At 44.1% G+C, this 22,580-nt stretch overlaps 2 protein-coding genes across 4 annotated transcripts; one reads left to right on the top strand and one right to left on the bottom strand.

Annotated features, from left to right (window-relative positions):
• Window positions 1–55: 55 nt before the first annotated feature.
• Window positions 56–14,798, bottom strand: bag6l (BCL2 associated athanogene 6, like). Of its 2 annotated transcripts, none has more exons than XM_071919136.2 (25): window positions 14,524–14,798; window positions 14,238–14,330; window positions 13,943–14,060; window positions 13,583–13,809; window positions 12,842–12,913; window positions 12,609–12,731; window positions 12,059–12,243; window positions 11,607–11,736; window positions 10,368–10,571; window positions 9,366–9,594; window positions 9,062–9,124; window positions 8,150–8,463; window positions 7,283–7,361; window positions 6,839–7,170; window positions 5,722–5,965; window positions 5,033–5,202; window positions 4,578–4,631; window positions 4,367–4,469; window positions 4,107–4,231; window positions 3,144–3,278; window positions 2,792–2,854; window positions 1,755–1,961; window positions 1,229–1,336; window positions 968–1,114; window positions 56–832 (listed from the first exon to the last, which is right to left on the bottom strand). In XM_071919136.2, the coding sequence occupies exons 2-25, from the start codon at window positions 14,316–14,318 to the stop codon at window positions 734–736; spliced, it is 3,612 nt and encodes a 1,203-aa protein (XP_071775237.1). In that variant the 5' UTR covers window positions 14,319–14,330; window positions 14,524–14,798; the 3' UTR covers window positions 56–733. The 2 variants fall into 2 exon arrangements, with proteins under 2 accessions (XP_071775237.1, XP_078146530.1); XM_078290404.1 differs by having other exon boundaries at window positions 5,722–5,902.
• An 813-nt stretch (window positions 14,799–15,611) lies between these two features.
• On the top strand, window positions 15,612–22,414 carry LOC139927141 (uncharacterized). Of its 2 annotated transcripts, none has more exons than XM_078290157.1 (6): window positions 15,612–15,884; window positions 16,912–17,522; window positions 18,169–18,218; window positions 18,648–18,778; window positions 20,313–20,479; window positions 21,386–22,414. In XM_078290157.1, the coding sequence occupies exons 2-6, from the start codon at window positions 17,025–17,027 to the stop codon at window positions 21,554–21,556; spliced, it is 1,017 nt and encodes a 338-aa protein (XP_078146283.1). In that variant the 5' UTR covers window positions 15,612–15,884; window positions 16,912–17,024; the 3' UTR covers window positions 21,557–22,414. The 2 variants fall into 2 exon arrangements, with proteins under 2 accessions (XP_078146283.1, XP_071775263.1); XM_071919162.2 differs by having other exon boundaries at window positions 15,612–15,910.
• Window positions 22,415–22,580: the final 166 nt, after the last annotated feature.

Here is a 22,580-nt window from a genome sequence, read left to right as displayed (position 1 = left end):
TAGTGATTAACTATGATCGGTGTGCCTGCCAGATTTCATTTTTCCAGCACGGAGGTTTGATCTGTAATTTTATTTCAGAGTGATGTTCACAAGCACAGACTAAACATTCATGTTTTTACAAATCATTTCTAGAAACTGCAGTTGTGCTTGCTGACAAAACAACAGCATCAGACAGTTCTATCATTACCATGGCCTCGATTATGGCAAATTATTATATTGCACCTTAATTTATGGTTAAAAGACCACATCACTGAAGTATCCTGCATGTACTCAGTTAAAATAGACACAACAACTCAATGACAAAGATAATGCCCTAAAATACAAACATGGACCAAATTATGATCTGTGCTTCATGATGACTTCTAAAGTTACCAAGCTAAAAAATAAAAATCTGACACCATGGCAAGCAACATAAGTTACCTGATTGACACTAACAAAGATCTATAACAATTACATCACATGTACAATTCGCTCTAATTTACAATTTAGCCTTATACATATATATTATACAACTGAATATGCAACATAGGATAGAATTACAAGCTGTGATGCTGAGAGACTGGTTCAGAGATGGTACCTGTCGGTGACAGGTCAACTCTTCAATTCAGTGATTAGTACTTCAATACCTAACTCGTCAATTCCATGGTTGGTTCCATCAGAGGGGAATGTATGAGGATGAGGTGACTGGATAGAAGCAGTAGCTGACATTACAGTATGATGCAGACTAGAGGGATTAGGAGTCCTCTATGGAGAAAGCCCGGTGTGTGTTGGGGAAACGTTGCGAGTTGTAGTCCGGATCGTCTCTCACTCTCTCCTTGATGTCACTCTTTACCTGGAGCAGAGAGGTGGGGGAGAAAGAATACATTTTTGCATATTGTGCTTAAATTTCAAAATGTAAACACATATGTTCTAGGAGAGACTGAATGTAGCCATGTGACATTCTGGCTCTATAGTGACAATGCGTTACTTGTTCTGTGTATGCGTCCTGCAGTTCCGGCCTCTCTAGCTCCCCCTGCAGGCTGTTGGGAGCGGTGACGGGCCGGACTCCTGCGGCGCGGGCGGCTCGACTCACTGCGTCTGACAGGGAGAGGTGGGGTCCTTCACACTGGGTGGTCTGGGAATGGCAAAACTACTGTCACACTCTAAGAACATCTATTCTTAACCATTTCCATGGTAGAAAAAAAAATGCCCAGTGCAGCTTTAAGTGAACATTAATGTGAGAGCTCACCTTCCTCCTCTTGGCGGGCATCCCGTGCAGGTAGGCATCAGACAGCGGCGGCTGGGCTTTGATCTTCCTCTGAGACAGCATGTCATGCCTGATGATGGGCACCCACTCCTGCCGAAGATGGTTTTCCAGTATTAATCACAAAAGCTGATGGTCACTGGTGTATGATTTCAGAGAGCTGGTGGTTATGATATGTAGATAGGTGATCATTTGTGCCCATATTCAATATCTTAAATTTGACCGTTGTGTATTCTGTATTCTTGTCAGGGTGGAAAAGCCTCTGAAACAGCATTTAGATCATGGGGCACTAAAACTCTACACTGAAACGTGTGTGGAAACTGATCAAAATGTCTCATTAGAATCAGTTCAGGTTAAGTTCTTCCCATGTAAAACCAGTGTAGTATTGATCAATTCTACAATAAATATCAAAACACCGCATCATATCCATCATATTAACAGGTGGATGAAAGTGACAAAAGGCCAGTATCAGCCTCATATATCTCTGTCCAACCCTAAAAACATTCCTTACAGGCGGTACAGCAGCAGCCCAAGGCTCCACCTCCGGCGCCGTCTCCTCCCGTCCCGTCGGGGCCCCGGGGCCCTGGGTCTCCCCTGACGACGCCCTGCGGGAGGGCGTGGTCTCTCCGGGCGACGCCCCCATCTCGCCGCCATCGCCCGACGACGCCATGGCCTCCTCCGCCGTGGTGGCCGCAGCTGGAGACAAACTCTCCTCCATCTGAGGATGAGAGAGAGAGAGAGAGACAGACAAGAGGGTGAATGATTAGATCAGCCTGTCATTACTATTACAACCATACGTTTGCCCATATATGGGGCCAATACTGGCTTATTATATATTTTTAAGTCAGGCCAGTGGTATTGTTAATGGTAGTGTTTCTCCAAATTAAAACTACATTTCCCATAAGCCCTGTTTCTTCCCACCCCCCCTCCCCCTCCCCGAAGAGGATAAACATGTTGGACGTGATTTTTACATCGGTCTTTCACTCCTTCCACCATCTGCCAGAAACTCTGAAAGCTTTAATCTTGACAATTTTCAGCTACACTGGGTGTTCTAAGTGAAATGAAATTTTTCAATATTACCAATATTCTATGGTTATTGATTCTGAAAACTAAAATCAGGCTTTACTACTACACACAATAAATACACACACAATAATTGTGAGACTAAGACTAAGAAGCTGCCTAATTCCTGTGTTCTGTTGCACCTCTTTGACTCTTTCTATCTAGGATTTCAAAGAATTGAGAGGAATCCAACCTTATCTCAATCTCCTCAAAGTTATGACAATGATGATAATTTATATAACCGAACTAGTAAATGAACAGAACAGGAGCTAAGCTCAGCATAGAGACTGCAGCAGATAAGCATGTTAATGTGAGGCTGCATGCAAACTTGAGAGTCATAGTTTCATATCCTGACTCAGATACTGACTTGTACTTACAATGCCAAGGCTGCCAGTGCCTCAGAAACAAAAACTTGTGTGTAAATCTTTCAATAAAAATCTAGATCCATCTCTTTAAGGAAAAGTAAAGGGAGAGAACCAAACCCACCTCCACATTCTGACTTTCTGACTGCTGCTCAGCCTCAGCCTCTGTCCTCTGGCTGGACTCGCTCTGAAACAGCATCAAAGTATGACATAATTAGTTTAGACACGCCCAACTGAATCTGGGCCTAAATATTGAAACCTTACTTCAATACAGTATTATTAGAGCAATAGATCAAACTGTTTAATATTTAATAGAATCAGACCACGTTCGGTTGATTTACTCAATTCAAATTCTCATGAAAAAAAAAAAAAACTTTGAGTTCTACTTTCAGATTTTTAACATTTTGAAATGTTTGAATCTATTTCAACATTACCGAAAGTTGGTACGGTACAGACAGGTGTACCCTAGTTATTACCCGTGTATAGATGACATAGTGCTGGATCTGGTCCTCTGTAACTGGGTTGTGCTCCAGTATGACGTGGAGCCTCATAGACATCATGCTGGTCAACCAGTTCACCAGACTGGGGTTGACTTCTGCAGACATCCTCCTCTGTAAAAACACAGATAAGGAGTGAAACTAAACACAGCTAACATAGAGTGAGCACCAAAATTTCTTGGACAGCATTGTAGTTTTGTGCTGATGTGTCTAAGAGACTGTAGGATTTTCATTAGGTCCTTGTTGAACTGCCATGTCTGAAATGCCTGTGGTAGAACCTTAGCTGATGCTCCTGCTGATGCTAGTTTTCACTGCAGTTGCCCTTGAAGAATGATTTTTCCTTTTCACTTAATTTCAAGTTCCCTGGGTTCCTGATAAGGTAAGTCGTGTCATTTTACAAAATTAGATTGTTTGATTTAGGTTTTGCATTTTGTTTGTTTGAGTTCTTCATTGTTAAGTAGGTTTAATCCTTTGTTGAGGATGTAATGTTAGCGTAGTAGGCCTTGCTAAGTGTGTGTTAGCAGTACGATTTAAGTTGTAGTAGTGAGCTATTATTTGTGATTTGATTTGATTTTTAATTGTTTTATTGTATTTCCAGGTGGCTTTAAAAACCATTGTCGGCTGTCTTGGCTTTGCAGTTATCTATGCTCACAAGTAGAAAGCATGGAGCTAGCACTAAGCTAGTTTCCACTTGTTAACGATTCAGTTAAAATGATTTAACACTTTAACACTTAAAACTATAAAAGTACAAATTTAAAACATCAAAAAACGGCTCCCAGTCCAAGTGTTTTTGGAGCTCAGTATAGCTACATTAAATTACATAAATTTACCACATGCCCATAATGATTCCAAAAACGAATGGTGATATACAGTATATCACAGTTTGACTTGTATGGAAGGAACCAAGCATAAAGCTAGCAGTTATAAATGATGTATACTAACAATCCGGTGGTTGATGACTGCGGTCAGGGCTCTCTGCTCCCCCCCGAGGCAGTAGAGGTTGAGGGCCAGACACTCAAACAGGCCCTGGGTGCACAGCAGCAGCAGACGGGGGCCAAAGGTGTGATCTACAGGAAGACACAGTGTATCAAAGGTTCGTGGAAGCAGTTGAACCTGAGTAAGACCTTAACCAGAGTATGGGCAATAACTGGGTTACTCTGGCATTGGAAATGTGGCCAGTGACTTCCCCACAATGTGTTTACCATTGCAGCGCAGGATATGCGAGGCCATTCGCGTGAACTGCTGTCTGAGGAAGGACATGTTGGTCTGAACGATGTCCACTCCCTCTCTTACGGTCACTGTGGCCTAGAAAGAACACACATAATACAACATTACTAACACACAACACACTACATCAGATGGTTCGCAGTGGTCTGGATGAGTGTGTGTGTGTATGAATGAGGTCGCCCTTACAAAGCTCTCGGCTATGTACTCCTCCAGACCGTTGATGAGGTCCTCAGCCGCTGTCTGCAAAAAGAACAACTTGTTAAACTCTTCACCGTCAAAATAAAAATGAAGAACATGACCATGCATTCACACAGTGAGCAACATGATCAATAAGTCATGATCAAGAAGTCCATTCATTTCCTATAGAGCTGATCGACCGGGGAAACTTGGCTGATCTGTGGACGGTCAACAAGCTTGTCACAAAGCCGATGTAGTGTTATGAAAGGCAATATCAATGCAGCGGATAAATATAAATGCATAGCTTATTTATCTTTTCAGCTGCATACCACTACACGGATGCAGTCACAGCCTCTCGCACCGCCCACAGTCGGTCAGAATAAAGAGTGACCCATCAACCAAGTTGCTTGCAGTGTGTACAAGCAGTGAGGAGCTAACTCAGTTCAGTTGCAGCAGTAGCTTACAGCTATGTTAACGTCGGTCGGCTCGCGGCCCTGGAGGTAGTGCTCAGTGAAGAATTCGGTGAGCTGGGGCTGGATGCGGCTCAGCGGCTGGGCGTTCCCATGAAGTAACAGCACCATGTCCACCATGGAGAAGCTCTGACACACCAGGGACAGCAGGTCACCAAAGAAACCTGCCAGAGAGACCCACAGGACATTCAGGGTTTCCAAAATACTGATTCGATTTGAGCAGGTAAATTAACAGACATTTTTGTTATTAACCTTTTAATAAAAATCTGATCGGCCAGTCAGTGTGGTCCACCTCTGATATATTTATATCAGATCTGCATGAAAAATCCCACATAGTGAGGACAATCTATTCTTGAGATGTAATATATGATGCTCACTTTGTTTAAAACTGACCCAATTCAACACTGTGCTCATTATCTTACAGTTAACAGAGACTTTAGTGTCTGAACAAAGTCAGGATCCTGAGCGCACTTAATGAAATGTCAATCAAATGCAGTCAAAATAGAGCCACTTTAGAGATACACACACGTCTGAAAATGTAGCTTCAAGTCCATCAGTAATTGAATAGACTGAATAAAGAATATTTCACCACTACCACCCCCCTTGCCCCACTGAAGTAACCTGCCGAACTGTGGGAAACACTGACATTACACAGGTGACATTACACAGGGTTTGTGACTCACCCACAGCGTCACCGGACCCTGGAGTAAACAGATTGCTGGTCTGGGAAAGCCTCTGAATGAACTGGGCGATGCTCTCTCCATTGCCCTGCTGTGCCCCCAAAGAGCCCATCATGGTGGACAGCACTCCCTGGACGATGCCGGTGAACAGCTCCGGGCTCAGAGAGTCTCCGCCGCCGCCGGCCTGAGGAGGGGGAGGGCCAGTGGTTTGAGGGGGGATCGAAGTACCAGGGGCGGTGGGAGGTTGCTGGCCGGGATCGCCATCAACAAACATATTTTATGAGTCAATTACAACAAATTCAACATGTTCTATTGGTCTGTTCAGTTGCTAAACACCCAACTTGTACTTGTTCTGCCATTTCCAGGGTTTTTCCTGCATAGAGGCATTTTCGGCGGCAGTGAAAGGTGGTGCCAAATTGAAATAATTAGGAACGAAAAAGCAAACACTGCCTCCCATGATTTGCCTTTTGGTGCAATGCATCCATCCAACCAGCAGAGGGCATTAATAAAGCAACTCTGCAATTGGCTAAGCAGAGGGAAACAACAGCAGACATAGTGGTTGTGTAGGTGGGACTTCCCACTGTGCTCATCAGCTTAAAAACAGCAACTGTTACAAACTTGACCACTTTGTAGCTAGATTTAGTGACTTTACAGACCACTGCAAAAGTCTCAAAAGTGACTAAAGACAAATCATCAACTAAAAATGTCTAAGTGTTGACTCCCAAAGCATTTGGCAACAAATTCAGTGCATCTTTGGACCCCGGAAATGTCTTAAAATGTGAATTTGATTACCTAAGTACAAGGCCTGTTAAATTTACACCTTCAATTCAGTTGGAGTTGGATAAGCTAGTTGCTGGCGTGCCGTTTTTCTAGTGAGAAATCAGCCCCGTCATAAGGACCCATGTTTCATTCTAACTGGCATACAATCTGAAACTGGTATGGGAAATTAGCTTGTAACACCATCCGGCCCTCCTGACAGGGGCGCTGCCAAAGACCCATTTCATACCAGGAAAAACCTTGCACTCTACCATATTCTGGTAAATGCATGTTTTCAAGTGGAATTCCATGGTTAGGTTGCAGAAATTACAAATGAGCTTTCTGTCCCACTATAGGCACTCACCGGTGTGAAGTCTGACATGCCCTGGAAGAAGCCTGGCACCCCAGGCACTGTCACAGTGATGGACGGTGCCGCTCCAGAGCCAGGGCCGCCCGGCCCCGCCGCTCCTCCCAGCAGAGAGCCCAGGAGCTGGGCTAAATTTCCTTCAGGAACCCCCTCCGGTGGCTGGCCCACGGAGGTAGTACTGGTGGTGTGGGTGGACGTCTGTCCGGAGGTGTTGGCGGAGGGAGGGGGAGGAGGCGTGGTGGAAAAGGAGGAGTCGGACGAAGAAGAGGTAGAGAAGGAGAAGGAGTGGGAGTGGGAATGGGTTGAAGAGGAGGTGGATGTTGGATCACCTGGGGAAATTGGAAAAACAGGACAAAGTCAGCCGTGTGATGTTTGATTTCAGGAAGTCATCAAAAGCATCAAAACAATGTGAAGGAAGCGTAAAGTTGGGACGCCACTCACTTGGCTGCCCTGGCATCAGCAGCTGTCCAACCAGACCACTGATCATCTGGGTGAGAGGGGAAGGAACCAGCGGTGTTCCCTGGTCAAGGTGGGATAAAGCAGGCAGATAAAAAGCTAGCACCTATATGCTTATGGCATAATAGTACATGAACAGCAGCATTATTAAAAGGACAAATCCACCCTCGGATACTTCTTCAATCTATAATGTTTAATGCATTCCAGGAGTTTTTTTGTGATCAAGTGTTGTAATTTACTTTTTCGGTGTACCCACTTTCCCTCAGAATTCTTGTCTACTTCTACTTCCGTTAGTGATTTCCCATTCGACAAACCTCAAAGAAGGTGGTTCTCTGTGCTGTGTGCGTGTAGGTGGAGAGAGCGATACAGATATTGATTCCCAGTCAAGAAAATTTGAGTAGTGAGAAAACAATGGTGTGGCATGCCGTACCCAGATGTTCAAATTACAAAAAAGACGTCAAAGAAGTGATTGTATTTCACATGCAACTGGCTACAGATCTCCAAGCAGCTGTGGCTGTATTGCATTCTGGTCTATTGAGACTACCGTTGGCGGCGAAATTAGTCTCTCTGCCTCTTCTACAACGGATTTCTCCCTGTATGATTGTTAAACGTCTCTTGGTGCAAAATGGCATCTCTAGAAAGAAGCCCTCGCTCTTTGATTCTGAGGGACTGACACCAAAACCTGATGTTTTAGATCTCAATGTGGCGTCACTTCGTCTATGTTTGGCCAGTTATCCACATAAGAAAAATACACCAAACAAAAAGTTTTTGAAGTGTTTTAGGGTGGATTCTTCCTTTACGATCAGAATGGCAGTACACTAGCCACTCTCTCTCCATTTTCTCTTGCCTTACCTGTCCCGGCTGCTGCCCTGCTGTAGGCGGCACTGTCGCCCTCAGGTTGATGGTGGTCCCCCTGGTTCCTACGGGCTGAGGGATGCGGGGGGAGAAGGAAGGTCGGGTGATGACCACCCTAGCCTGAGCAGGGTGGGGGGGCTGTGGGGGGACGGCTCCCTCGGCGCCAGGTGTAGAGCCGGGGCCAGCCGGCATTTGGCCCGCGTGTCCAGCGGAGGCTGCGGCAGCCATGGCGGCGGCTTGGTGGGAGATCTGGTGGACGATGGCCTGCATGAACTCAGGAGGAAGCCCTGGGATGTGGACGGGTGTGGCTCCTGAACGTGGAAGAAATTTATTCTTAGAAAGAGATCTTGGAAAGAGGACGGCAGTAGAATGTTAGAGAAGCAGGCCTGTGACCAGAAGGGTGTAGGTATAAGGGGGGTTAATAGGGATAGGATGATATATTGAAATACAATATATCGCAATACAAAAATGTGACAATGGGGCAGAAAAATGTATCGTGATATTAGCTCCATTTTATTCTGCTGTAGTAATCATAAATGAGACGGCTGACCATCACAATTTCACAAGCTCTCCATCCAAATTATATTATTCACGCTTTGTAAGGACATTTTTAAATTGATGTTTACATTGTAGTAAGCCAATGTCATCGCTAGAAAGATTTGTGGCTCAGAAATGAACATAATTCTACACAGTCAGACTTTGTCGTCATTGAACTTTTATTTATTACATCCTATCCTGGTTGTATTGAATCGTGAACCCCATATCGCGTATCGAATCGTATCACGAGATAAACGTATCATCCCATCCCTAGGGGTTAAGGTGATAATATTCACTATTGTTGAATCTCTTGAGGGTAAATGAAATTTCATCACAGAACTTAACAGGGAGTTGGTAGACAGCAGCACTCACCAGGCTGTCCAGGACCTGCAGCATTTGGCTGTCCTGGAGCCTGAGGCCCACTGGCTGATTCACCTGTTCAACACAGCAGGGATACAAGTTAAGACAGCTATTGGGACGATGGGAAAATAAACTGATGCCAGTCTCATGAATGAATGAACGGACAAATTAATGAGAAAGGATTGCTTATGACTGCTGCTTCTGTAGACTTATTAATGTGAATATGATGCACATTTGCACATCATGTATATTGCTGTAAATTCACATATCTGCTTCTTCGATTGGGAGCGAGAGAATGTCAGGGAAGCACACCTACCGTCGATGTTCATCTGCATCATGACCACAGGCTCCATGGTTTGGTGGGTGATTCTGATCACCCGCGGCCCTCCCTGCCCCTGCTGCTGATTGGTTCCGTTTGGCTGAAGGGGCGGTGCCTGGCCCTGACCCTGTTGATCCGATTGGCCGGGGGCCTGGGAGGGCTGGGCTTGCCCTTCGGCTGCTGGTCTCCCATTAGATGTCATGGTCACTGTGGTCCCTAGGTTTATCTGTAGGAAAAATGTCATATTTGCTTAAAGACCCCATGAAATGGCATCTTTACTTCCTTGATTTGATGTATTTCCTGTTGAAACAGGATGTTGGGGCGGGACATAACACAGTGAGCGATCATTCAAAAGTGTAAACCAATGGGATATCAGTCAGGGAGAGAAAGACAGTTTTATTTGATGGGAGGGGTGGAGGGGCGGGATTGTTCAAAAATCTGTGGGTTTTATTGGTTGGACTTTTTATTTACGCCTACTAGTGCAGCATGAGGTCAACATTACAGATACTTTGTTTTCCAGGAAGTAAAAGTAATGGGGAGTTCATTTCATGGGGACTTTAAAGGTCCAGTACTATGAAATTCGCATTTCCCAAACTCATGGTTTTAACAAAGGGCATGCAAGTTATAAAATATTAACTGTCAACGCTGTGGAAATTTGTCTAATGCCCTTTAAGAAATTCTCCCAACACAATCAAAGCATTTCAAATATCCAATCTACTTTCCAGAGAAAAATAACTATAATCACAGTTTTTTATGAAAGCTCTGATCAAACTTTGCCTGCACTGCACCCATTTTCAGCAAATGCCATCAAAAAACACTTAAAGAGTTGAACCATCACTTTTTATGGACCAAAAACTCACAAACTCAGAGGTAAGCAACACCAACACTACATACCTTGGCATGCTGAAATGAAGCCAGACTGAAAGAACTGGTTGAGCATAGAGAAAGAGCCTCTAAAGCAGTATAACGAATGAGATGAACCATCAAAAAAATACCTACTGGAATGGGCATGTGCGGCAGCCCAGCCTGCAGTAGGACGGGGGGGTTGTAGTGGGCCATGGGGCGAACCACGTAGAGGTGACGGGGAGGAGAGGTCGCCAGGTTACAGCGCAGGTCACCAAGGACGACTAAGGTGTTGCCAAGGAGACGCAGGGCATCTCCGACCAGGTTGAGGACACGCTGGTCCTCCTCCCTCTCCTGGGTCTGGAAATGAAAACAGACGCTGTGGATTCTGAAACAACTCCTGGCAATTGTGAGACTAAGATTAACTTAAGTAATAAGCGGCTCGACGCAGTGTATCTTTTATGAAATAGCAGTAGAAAGAATGCTCAATATGTTCAATAAATCTTTTATTTTTAATTGGTAGCAATAAAATGTTTATCTTCCACCAAGCAATATAGGTCTTGAACAGCAGTTAAACATCATGGTTGCAGCTTTTGATGGCAACTATCCACTTTCTAAATACATGTTAAGTATGTGTGTCCACTTTTAACATATGAATACTCAAGAGTGAGGTAGCACATCTAAAATTGGGGGGAAAATCAGTTTTCAGCATGAAAACAGAGACCGCTCTGATGAAGGTTTTTCTTGCCGAAACGCATCAAGTGTTAAATGGTGTGTGCCCCAATAAATTAAAGCTACATTAAGCGATTTTTTCTGACCACTAGAGGGTGATAGAAACCGCAACACATTTTGTAAACACACAGCAAAGCTACTGGGCGACGGCAGCCCTTAAGGACAAACCGTGCATAAAGGCTGATGGCTAAAATAAACGTACCTACGGAGAAATGTCACCGGTTACCAGTCTCGCTTTGCCAGATTTTTCTCCCGCTGAAGGTTACATGTCCCACAATGACAAGTGAAGAGGTAGGTAGTAAGTTTATTAGTTGAAAACGTTTACTCGCTCACTTCATCGATTTGCCATTACTCGGACCGACTTTGACAACAAGCCTTAGGAAAGAGGTGAAAACAACAACACAGCTGCTACTGTGAGGCTGTTTGTTTATATCATTATGTCTCACGGAAATCTCCACGTAGCACATGTTAGTTTCAGGATTGGTTACAGGGTCTGAAATCGCTTATTGCAGGTTTAAGTGAAATTTTGGATGTGCTACCTCACTCTTTTTTGAGAAGTCATACTGGATTTGATTTTTTTTGGCTCAGCACTCCGCATAAAAGAATTACGTTGTTGAAGCGCACTTCTCTGCCTCAGACAGTTCCACTTTTACCCATCCTTACATTGTTGTTGTAGTCTGCTGAGGTGGCTGCACCCAGGATGGAATGGGTTCTCTCTATGAAGGGACGCAACCTCTCCTCCACCCTCCTCACCTCAGAGAGAACTTCTACAAACTCCGCTGGGCTTGGGTGACTGAGGACAAACACAGAGAGTGGAGACAAACTAAACTCTAGAAACTGCAGCCTGACAGACTGAATGTTATGAACCGGTTTTGGTGTAAAATAAAGTAAAACACAAATAGGTAATAACCAGGATTAAGATTTACTTACTGAATCTTTGTTCACTTGCTATTCTGTTCAATTTGAGCACGACAATTCAAATTTATGCAATTAATACAATATCTGCTGACACATCTTTCCATAGTTGTTGGCCTTTCTAGTGTCAAAGCGTGAAGATTAACTTGGCTTTAAACTACAACTTGAAAGGGAACTGAATAGATTGTGATATGACTTACTTTGGACCAGAGTGGGGTGGTCCCTCAGTTTGGGTGGAGGAGGTGGAAGAGGAAGGAGCAGGAGGAGGGCTGGTGTCCATGGGCTGTGATGCTGCAGCTCCTGCAGCGGAGGAGGAAGATGGCATGGGGGGAGAGGACTGAGACGCCTCTGGCTCCAACTGAGAGCTGCTGTCACTGGATGGACCCTACAACCCAGGATCACAGCACATTAGACACAAATACACACACACACTATTGTTGGGTAAGTGATGTGAGGTTTAACCTAAAGAAATACACTGAGTTTTTGCTAGATAGACCTGTTGGTCAACTTACCCCAGGTGACACCAAAATCATCTATGTGTCCCCAGTAGATCATCTGCTCTGCTGCTCCATGCTAACACTTTAGCATACACTATGTTGAGTGATAGTAGCCTCCATGCTAACACTTAGCATACACTATGTTGAGTGACACACCAACAATCTACCAAGGACTGATAATTCAGATGTCTATGTTCTCATCACTTAACAAAGAAGCTGACCAGCAGGCCAAGTTCTGAAGCAGAAAATGTACCTCCAGCCTATGGATCAAAGACCGCATATCTCTCAGCAAGTTCTCAGCCAACTGCAGCCTCATCCTGGGCTCGCTCTGCAGGGATTGGTCCATGTTGATTTGCACATCCACCGAGCCATTGCTCTACAATCAGAAACAACTTCCATTAGGGTTACTGGATGAGTGAGAAAGAAGTGCAAAGGTGGTAACAATGATATTGTGACTGATGGATCCTGACAGTAATGAGCCTTTACCCCAGTGCTGGTGCTGACCCTGGCATTCCTTCCTGCTTCACCGACTCCAGCCATCATCTGCTGAACTGACATCTGCAACACAAATCCCAATCATCACAAACTATGTAATGACTTTATCCGCAAACAGAGTAATTTTTGGTGCGCAAGCCTGCCGTTTTGGTCCCATCACTGATATACTGGAATACAATTGGATTATTTCAACATAAATAAATCATTAGCACATTAATTTTGACACATTCGTATAATTACCATAAACAAACATGACTCCAGCGGCCTCTACAGTGCATTTTACATTGTGTGCCACTGGGTCAGCTTTGGCGGGAAATCTGCTGGATTGCTTTACGGCACAAAACAGGAAGAGGGCGCTGTTCTTCCAGAGCAAACAGAGCTAAAGCTTTCAGAGTTCCTGGTAATGGCAGATGGTGGAAGGAGTGAAAAGCTAATCACTTCCAACATGTTTATCCTCTTCAATGCAGTCAAAGATGCCAGGGAGGGGGAGGGGAGGCAGGAAGCAACAGGGTTTATGGGAAATGTAGTCTTAAATTTGAGAAACACTAGCAATAACAATACTACTGGTGTGAGATAGAGGCTACCAATCATCTTGACCATGGTCTCATTGGTTTTCTGCAATCATACCAAGGTGTCAAAGTTAATCTGACAATGATATATTGATGGTTAAAAAATAATACACATAGCACCTTTAATATATTCCCTTTAAAACTGAGCTTTCAAGTGCAACACCTGTATCTGCTGAGGATCCATAATGTTGACAGGGAGGTTGAAGGTCCCCAGCATCACGTAGCTGTTTCCGTTGCGGTCGTGCGGTGCCCCCTGGGAGGCGGTGGAGGTGTGGCTGGTGCTGGGTCCACCCTCTGCCCCCCCGCTGGACACTCCTCCACCCCCCGAGCCGGACATGGTGGTCTGGGGCGGGGCTCTCTCCACCAGGTGGATCACCTTGCTGTCCACATCTGAGGGAGAAACGAAGGGGTGGATGAGGAGAGACAGAATGAGCGTGATGAGGGTCAAGGGCTACTGTACTACTTGTTCCCATCCCTAATATGTAATTCCACTAGTTAGTGAATCTAAGCTTGTTTTACTCACTGTACTCTGTCAGCGTTCTGTCATCCTGCAGCACTCTGCCCTGGTAGATCAGCCTCTGCTTGTCCACTGGGATCTCCACAGATGAGGCTATGTGCTCCTTGAACTCCTTCACTGTCAGCTGGGAGGGAAACACAAGCTTAATACATTTCCTGCATCACCAATGACGAAGTGAGAAGGGGAAAATCTCAGTTTTGTGGACAAAGCACTATCTAGGCTACACCGTGGAAGTATACAGATTATAGATTATATAGATTCTATATAGATCTAAACCAGTACGTTATAAGAAGAGCATTACCTCGCCTCTGACTTTGTAGCTCCTGCTCTGGGAGTCCAGAGTCTTGACAGTCACCTCAATCATGGTACCTGCCTCGGCCATATTTCTGAATGTCTGAAATAACAGTACATTTGTTTAACATGCATTAACTGACAATGTTATACTACCGTACCGTAAAACAGCCGACAGCAAAACAAAGACTGGATTTGGGAGAGGGGAATGTGAACCAGACTGTAGCAACTTCATCAAACTAGTAACCTATATCCACCATAAAAAGAAATACATGAAGTAAAGACGCAGGCAGCACCTGGTTGTAGACTGCGCTGGAGCCTTGTTGTTGTTATTAGCTTGTTAGCCAGCTAGCTAACGTTAGCTAATCCCAGTTACCAGGAGGCTAACAGAGCTAACTAGCTAACGGTGGCGTTAATCTCCCGGGGGAGCTCGTTATCCACATTCAACGGAAAACCGGGTACAAGCTTTGGTTTTTCTCTATTACCGACGAAATGGTGACACTGCCAAGGCGATTTTAATTTCGAATAAAGTCTTGGTTTGTCTAGTGTGTGAGAACATCCAGTGGATCAGTTAGCTAACTAGCTTAGCGCGACACTGCAAAGTAAAAGGACCCCTATGACGCAGAGTTAGGAGCGTCCATTTCAAATGCCTGAGCGCTTTTATGTTTTGATGATGGATATCAACCGTATCAACCACCTTATCAATAGATTGGCACTGATGTTCAAAGTGTTGAAAATTCAAATAAGTTACCTTTTACTATAGCATCTGATGATACATCTTAAAAAATATATAAATAAAGAAATAGCATGTTCATAAACAAAAAAACGGTATTTTCTTTTTTTTTCTTTTTACTCAAGTTGGAAAATTAGGTGTACGTATGCTTGAATACAATGCAAGGAAATAAAATAAATAAAATAGTTTGTTTCGTAATAATAATAATAATAATAATAGCCTCAGAAGAAAATAAGTAAATAAATAAATAAATCATTGTTATTATTATAAGTAGTAGCAGTACTAGTAGTATTAGTAGTATTGCTGTTATTATAGTAGCCCAGAACTGTTCATTCTGTTCTAATCTATTCTATTCTAACCAGCAAAAAGCAGACCTTTAACAGCCAGCTTTCGTCAAACTTCTTGCGTCTCACACATGAACGCTCATTTCCCCAGTGAGTCTTACAGTGGGCCGGAGTGCTTTTTCCAGGACACACCTAAAATTATGCGAATGAATAATCTAGACAGGGACTGAATGCCAGGGCGGCAGGCGGCGGCGGCTCGCTTTAACGAGGGGTCGGTCTGAACGGGCAAGTTGAGACCGTACCGAAGGTGTGGCAGCAGTCATGCGGCCTATCTGCTTCATTCAAGTGTCAAGGAAAAAAACTTTGTGGAACTTTTCCTGACGCAACGCTCCGTTCCGCAAGCCTATTCAATTAATGTTTAGATGTAATAGATTTCGGAGGAGGTCCGAGGCGGCGCGGCGGAGCCGAGAACAAATCTGGAGACGGGAGCAGCGTCGCAGGTTGGATTTCGCTTTGAACGGACTGAAATCGGCGTTGCTGGATTCCCCGAAGCTTTGAATTCATGGACATGCCACCCATGGGACCTGTTGGAACTCACACACCGAGCATGGAGACCGCTGAGTAACAGCAGGACGAGGAGGTAAAGATACCATGGGCGTCAATTAGGTATGGTACTGTGCGGGCATACCTCAACCTAAATCAGGCTAAATCTGATTTTGTAGTCTTGCCACTATAATGGCTAGAAATCTATTTGGAAGCCATATCTAAAAACAAATAAGTCACATCAGAGTGCATTATCAGGACTCATGTTCCCTCTAAGCTGATAGATGTCTAATAATTTATCACACTGAATAAATAATAATATCTTGTCAGCCATCAGTCAGAATTTTAGTGGATATCAGCTGGTTTGGAAGTTTTGGTGGTAAATTATTATTGTTAGAATTTGATTTACTTCCATATGGAGGTAAATACAATGGAGCTATGAGTCAAATTGTAGTGTATTCTCTCACTGTATCATCAGTTGATGTGTTTGTGTATGTATAGAGCATGCCTGGTAATGAAGATACATATTAGTAGACACAAGAACTAGAGAAAATAAGAAAAATAAGAAGTTGATATGTGCCACTTGACAACAGGACAGCTTGTGTTGAACTGGCAGCAAAAACACTTACTGTACCTTGTGGTTTCTGGTCTTGTGGTTTCTGGTTGCTATGTTGGAGGCTATGACTTTGATTGTTGTCAAATCAAACATTGAGGTTTTACCACGTCATTGCTCTTCAGTGAGTAGAAGCATACAGTAGGGATGGGATGATATGCTAATCTCACGATACGATTCGGTAGTGATATGGGGTTCACGACAACCACGATACTATGGAATAAATAAAAGTTCAATGACAACAAAGTATGACTGTGCAGAATTATGTTTATTTTTGAGTCACAAATCTTTCTAGCAATGGCATTGGTTTGCTAGAATGTAAACAACAATGTAAAAATGTCACAAAATAATTCATTTTCCCGGCCCATGATACGTAGGCTATTGTCACAATTTTGGATTGCAATATATTGAATTTCGATATATCGTCCCATCCCTACCATACAGTAATGTGGAGCAGTATGTGTTGCTGTGACCCATTTTTTAAATTGTCCAATTCCATCTCCTCCCCCAGCCCCTCTTCTCTCAATAGGTTGTGCATCAGTGCAGCTCTGTTCTTAGACAAGTCACTCTCAGTCCTTTCTCTTCCCTTCCTGTCCATCCATCGTCACTCCTTGAAGAGCTGCCATGCGTCGGTTCAGCTCAGAGGGGTCCCTCCTGGACCTGGACTTTCTCCCATGGAGGCGGGTGGTGCTGAAGGACCCGGGCTACGAGCGGGAGAGGGAGTCGGGCACCTACACCCCTCACCCAGAGGAAGACGAGCGGGACGGGAGGTCGGCCACCCTCCCCACCGTCCTCCGGGACGCCGGGGTGAGTCCCGGCAAGGCGGGGAAGGGGGAGCTGACCAAGGAGCACAGCATGAGCGTGGAGAACCTGACGGAGCTGGGCAAGCTGGAGAAGAACCAGCTCGGAGTGGGGATCATGGGCGAAGGCTACAGGGCCTACAGTGACGGCCAGCTGGCCCCGGCTGCCAAGGGCAGCACCGAGAGCGTGGAGAGGGACGATCAGCATCCTCCCTCCCCCTCGTCCCCCTCCAGCCCCTTCTCCTTCAAGCCCCAACACCGACAACACGCTAAAGCCAAGCTGTCGGCGGCCAAACTGCACCTCAAGAGTCTGTTTGGGCAGGTGAAACCCCGATCGAAATGTTTACTTCAGTGTTAAATCTTCACCTTAGAGCATGGTATACGCAGGTCCTCGAAAGGTCTGAAAAAGTCTTATCTACATTGTCTGAAGTTAAGATGTTAAAAAGTATTCAAATATAGAAATACAGTATTAGAGGTCTTATTTTTCACCGTGTAAGGCAGGTTTATTGTAAGTTTCATTTCGATGTAACTATAACATTAGATAGTGGTATTGACAGATTCTTCATATATAGCTGAGGCTGAGTTGGAAAGTAAGATAAGCAAAGGTCATGAATTGTGTAGTTTCACCAAACGATGTGAATGGAGCCAGCAGTAGTGTTGGTTTTAGTTTCTTATGTTGTATTGCATTACTGCACTTCCAGCTGGTCACAGTCAATTTGACCCACATGCATGCCCACATTTAATGTCCTGGTGTTCTTTTTCTTATACTGCTCATTTCAAGTTTATGTAGTTCTGAACTGTCATTAGCTTGAGTTTCATTAGCTTAGCTTAGAAGTGGTCTTAAATCCACTTCCAGTTTGCAATAAAATGGTCTTAAAAAGTCTTAAATTGGGTATTGTGAAACTTGCAGATATCTTGTACAGGCAGGAGGAAAAATGTTCCAGTAAACCTTTTTGTTTCTTTTCCAGAGTCCCCATTCCTCAAACTCAAATCTATTCAACGCAGAACAGAAAGACAGGTGACTATCACATTTAATTTCTGTTGCATGGGCTGATGTTGTTGCCAAAGATAGATGACATTATCTCAGTCAGCCAACTTGAAATATATTCCATTTTTTCAACTTGTCTTCAACCCACTTAGTCGTAGGACATACAATTCATTGACCTAAGACAAACATTGCACAAATTTAAATCTTGTATTTGATTTTAAAGACAGGGTGATGGCTGGGTATGACTATCTTGATGAATATCTCACCCTTAAGAGAATGCTGTGAAAGTACAAACTGTCCTGGAAGTTTGTTATGAGAAGTTACTGACAGAAGGTGTATCCTGTTGTACTGAGTAGGTGTGGACTCATGAAATGAGATCTTCCGATAACTTAATCTTCTTTCACTATCTCTATTTCCTGGTTTCTATTACCTCTCCCTCTCCATGTCTGGTGCTCACAGTGCTAAAGAAAGGAGGTCTCGTCTCCTGTTCATGCGCCAGTGGAGCCAGGTCGGCCACAGTAAGGGAAAGTTTAGTCGGGAAGAGCTGGAAAAATGGGCCGAATCCCTGAACGCCCTCCTGGCCAGCCGAAGTGAGTTCTGCTTTATTTCTGCAAATTTGTTTTAGTTACAGAAGCATTTCTTGGAGGCAGAAATGATCTTATTGGTCGAGTTAAAACTCAGTGGGCGGAGCCTAGAACCACAGACTTTTGGAGCGCAAGTTGGTTAACTGTCACACTTGAATGGCAAAGAAGGAACTGTGGTCAAAATAAAAATATAAACCATTGTATTCATGTTCTTGGAATGTCAGCAGGCTAGCTAACTAGCTGACCTAGATAGCTGTGGGCTAGTATGGCTAGTTTGAACTTGAAAGGTCAGCTAGGCTAACTAGCTAACCTAGATAACGGCTAGACTGCATGTAGCAAGAATACTAGTCTTCATAGTTTCCTCTTCTCTTACCCCTTTTTCACTGGGCTTCAGTCTAATGTTACTTAGCCAGAAAAACTGTAGTTCTTTGGCTCCACCCATTCAGGTTGATTATTTCTGTCTCCGAGAAATGTTTGTCAAACTAAAACTCCAGTACTGCCTCAAGTTCTTTGTGTTTTATCTGACCTCACGTGTTGCTGTTGTGGTGTCAGCATGACAAGCCGTCTCAGCCAACGTCACTGGTTTCTGTGTGCTGTGCAGTAAAGCAGAGAGTGCGCCACTTCCCCTGTTCTAGCTGCTTCTATGAATAGAACAGATAGTAAACAAGCAGACGACTATAAATCACTGCCATTATGGAGAGTAAGGTCTGACTATTCCTGTCTGACAGCCTCTGAAACTAAAGAGACACTTTGTGCTGTCTAAGAACTCACCAGGGTTACGATGGAAAAATGTGCATAATGTTGCAGGATTGGGAAAGTCAAAGCTGCTCGACGAGTTTACTCAGCTCCTTGATTTTTGAGTGCTTTTAGTTGAAATACTTAACACAAGTAGAATATGAATGAACGAGAAATGGACTGGGCCTTGTTGACAAAGACCTCTTCTATCTAATCCCCAAATAAATTGCAAGAAATCATTTATCTTGAAAGGTGGTCCTCAGTTGTGGGTAGGAAATCAGGTGCATTAAGCGTCAGTAATTGCATTGTTTTGGTGGCTCATTGCATTGATTTATGAGGACATACTGTACTGTACATTATATAGTGCTTGCCTGAGGACTGTGACTCTCAATGCTGTGTTAATTTGGAGTCCTGTCCAGTCCGGCCGACATGTGTGAACTATGACATGTTGCAACTGTGGTGTCAGCAATCTTAAGCCTCCCTCCTCCCTCTCTTTACACAACGATCTGTCACAAACCACTACTCAACACCAAAAAACAAGAAGTTGCTGAGCGTGTGAGGAAGGCAGCTGCAGCACAAAAATGATGGGTGTGTGCCAAAAAGTGTTTGTTTTCACAATGAACCTGCAAAAATCTGCTGTTGGCAATACTTGTGTGTTTGTCCTTATTAGGCCTGTGGGATTGTGTGAACGTTCTGTGTGTGTGTGTGTGTGTGTGTGTATGTGTATGTGTCCTCCCCCTTGTAACATGCGTAATGTGACGCTGTGTGCTGAGGTAAACCCCGCTTTTCCTGCTCCTCCTCTCAGCTGGTATTTCTGTGTTTGGAGCATTCCTGCGCTCTGAGTTCAGTGAGGAGAATCTGCAGTTCTATCTGGCCTGTGAGCAGTACAGACACTCGTCCAACAACTTCAGCCTGCAGAGGAGGGCCAAGGACATCTGCGCCACCTACATCCAGCCCGGCGCCCCGCGGGAGGTACAGGCCTATTTTCTATTTCGGTTCGCCGCTGTCGGGTATACCGGCTTTTACATTTAATCCAGCTGCGTGCACTTAAAGCTACAATACGCCACTTTTCTCCTTGAGGCAGGAAGTGTACTGTCAGTCCCGCCCTCCTCCCCCCCCAGTTGGTCAAGTTCACGCCCCAACATCACGTCACTCATGTGTCTGCGCTTTTTTTCAGGTACTTTCGGTGGTATTTTGAGGGCGCTCCAAGTTGAGCATGTCTCCACTTTAGCCACGGCGTGCATTACGTCAATGTGAACATAGGCCTTGAAACTGGTGATCTAGATCTAGATGTCATGTACCCACATCCTCCATTTCAGATTAGACATTTCAATTGCCAATTTTCTCTGGTCACCTAAAGTCTCCATTGTTGTTGTTGCTGTGACTTCCCTGCTCTATGGCTGCTAGCCTCATCTTGATAGTCACAACTAGCTCACCACTGGCCACACCCACAGCAAACCATCATTGAAAAGCCAATTTCAGGCAAACGGCGGATTTAGGCATGAACACAGAGACTGATAATGTAGAATATATGCTATTTATTTCTTCTTTTAAAGAGTAACTAAACCCCAAACCCAAATCTGTGGAAAGTCTGACATCTAATCGTAAAAAGCATGCTACTGAAATTGCCATCTGCTATTGGCTGATCTTTGGTGCCAGGTGATGTCACATTCTATAGGTGTACAATAGGTGGTGACATCACCTGGCACCAAAGATCAGCCAATAGCAGATGGCAATTTAATTATCATGCTTTTTACCTTGTTAAATATCAGGCTTTACGCATGTTTGGGTTTGGGGTTTAGTTCCTCTTTAATGTCTAAAAAGTTGCATATTACAGCTTTTTGTTTAGAGAGTTCAATCCGTTTTCTTGTCCTCTAGGTGAACCTGGACAGTAAGACCAGAGAGCTGACCATCCAGCTGCTGCAGGCGCCATCTCATACCTCTCTATCCCACGCACAGAAGCGCATCTACTCCCTGCTGGATACAGACTGTTATCCCCGCTTTCTCCAGTCCAACATCTACCTCTCCTTGCTCAGAGAGGCAGACTAGACGTCAAGACGTTTGAGCTTAGGACACACGGACACTCGGGTGGGAGGTTCAGTTTCCAGTTTTTACTGAACACAGTGTACACTGTAAAGTTAAACTATGTGTTTAAAAAAGGGGGGGAGGGGGGTACTGTCAGTGTTGTGTAGAAAAATGTCAGGAGCAAATGGCGTTGCACATTGGACACCGTGTGAAGGGATGCAGGAATTTAGAGAAAAGCAAATGTAGCGGCTTGTAGTTGAGGTTTGACCAAGTGAATATGGAAATATAGAGGAGGCAGTTCTTTCCCTCCGTTTGTGACCCATGAAACTATGCAGATCTTCTTTTAATCATTAAACATCCTCATTTTTGGCCTCCCTGTAAGCAGTTAAAGTCCCCACGCTCCAATAAGCACGTTCTGAGTTTCCTTCGCTGACAGAAAGGAAAAACAAGTTGAGCAAGAATGAGCTCTTTGCTGAAAAGGTCAAAGTACTATGTTAGTTACTTATATGGCAAAGGTGGGAAACCTGAGGAAATGGACTCTGATAGGTAAAATGACTGGCTACAGGGAAACTGTAGGGAAATATCCCTCTCCACTGTCCTCTTGAAACAAATCACAAAAACAAACTGTGTATATGCACGTAATGGCCTCCCTGGAAAACACCAAGCACGTAATTTAAGTGGTTTATTTTATGGCATTTGTAAATGTTGAGTATCATTTCCTTGAATGTTGCTCTTGTAAAAATTAAAATCCCCTCATGTAATGGGACATTTAATTAAAAAAAACAAAGAATAATATAAGTTCACTAAGTGTTCATCAGGTTTTGAATATGTTTGAGAATTTTGAAGGCAAGGAAATAAAACCTTTTTTTTGTACCAGTTGAACCCTGTGAGATTCTTCAGTAGTCATGCAAAGCCTTGAGAGCACCATGTTATGCAATGGGCGCAGAGCTTAAAAGGCAAGTGTTCTCGTCAAGGCTGGATGACCCCTGGTTATAGAGGGGTTGCTGGGATACTGAGCCAGATGGAGTGGACGTGCCGTATGTGTCGT

Source organism: Centroberyx gerrardi, chromosome 19, assembly GCF_048128805.1.
Source record: "Centroberyx gerrardi isolate f3 chromosome 19, fCenGer3.hap1.cur.20231027, whole genome shotgun sequence".
NCBI classification, from domain to species: Eukaryota; Metazoa; Chordata; class Actinopteri; order Beryciformes; family Berycidae; genus Centroberyx; species Centroberyx gerrardi.
The sequence above is the reverse complement of the archived record's forward strand: the minus strand, read 5'-3'. Positions and strand labels throughout refer to the sequence as shown.

Excerpts from the sequence above, each read along its gene's own strand:
- bag6l (XM_071919136.2), bottom strand. The coding sequence starts at position 14,318 with ATGGCCGAGGCAGGTACCATGATTGAGGTGACTGTCAAGACTCTGGAC. Across the intron at positions 14,061-14,237 it reads GCTACAAAGTCAGAGGCGAG|CTGACAGTGAAGGAGTTCAA; the intron begins GTAATGCTCTTC and ends TTTCCCTCCCAG. Across the intron at positions 12,732-12,841 it reads GGGTCAGCACCAGCACTGGG|AGCAATGGCTCGGTGGATGT; the intron begins GTAAAGGCTCAT and ends TTCTGATTGTAG.
- LOC139927141 (XM_078290157.1), top strand. The coding sequence starts at position 17,025 with ATGCGTCGGTTCAGCTCAGAGGGGTCCCTCCTGGACCTGGACTTTCTC. Across the intron at positions 18,219-18,647 it reads AACGCAGAACAGAAAGACAG|TGCTAAAGAAAGGAGGTCTC; the intron begins GTGACTATCACA and ends TGGTGCTCACAG. Across the intron at positions 18,779-20,312 it reads CGCCCTCCTGGCCAGCCGAA|CTGGTATTTCTGTGTTTGGA; the intron begins GTGAGTTCTGCT and ends TCCTCCTCTCAG.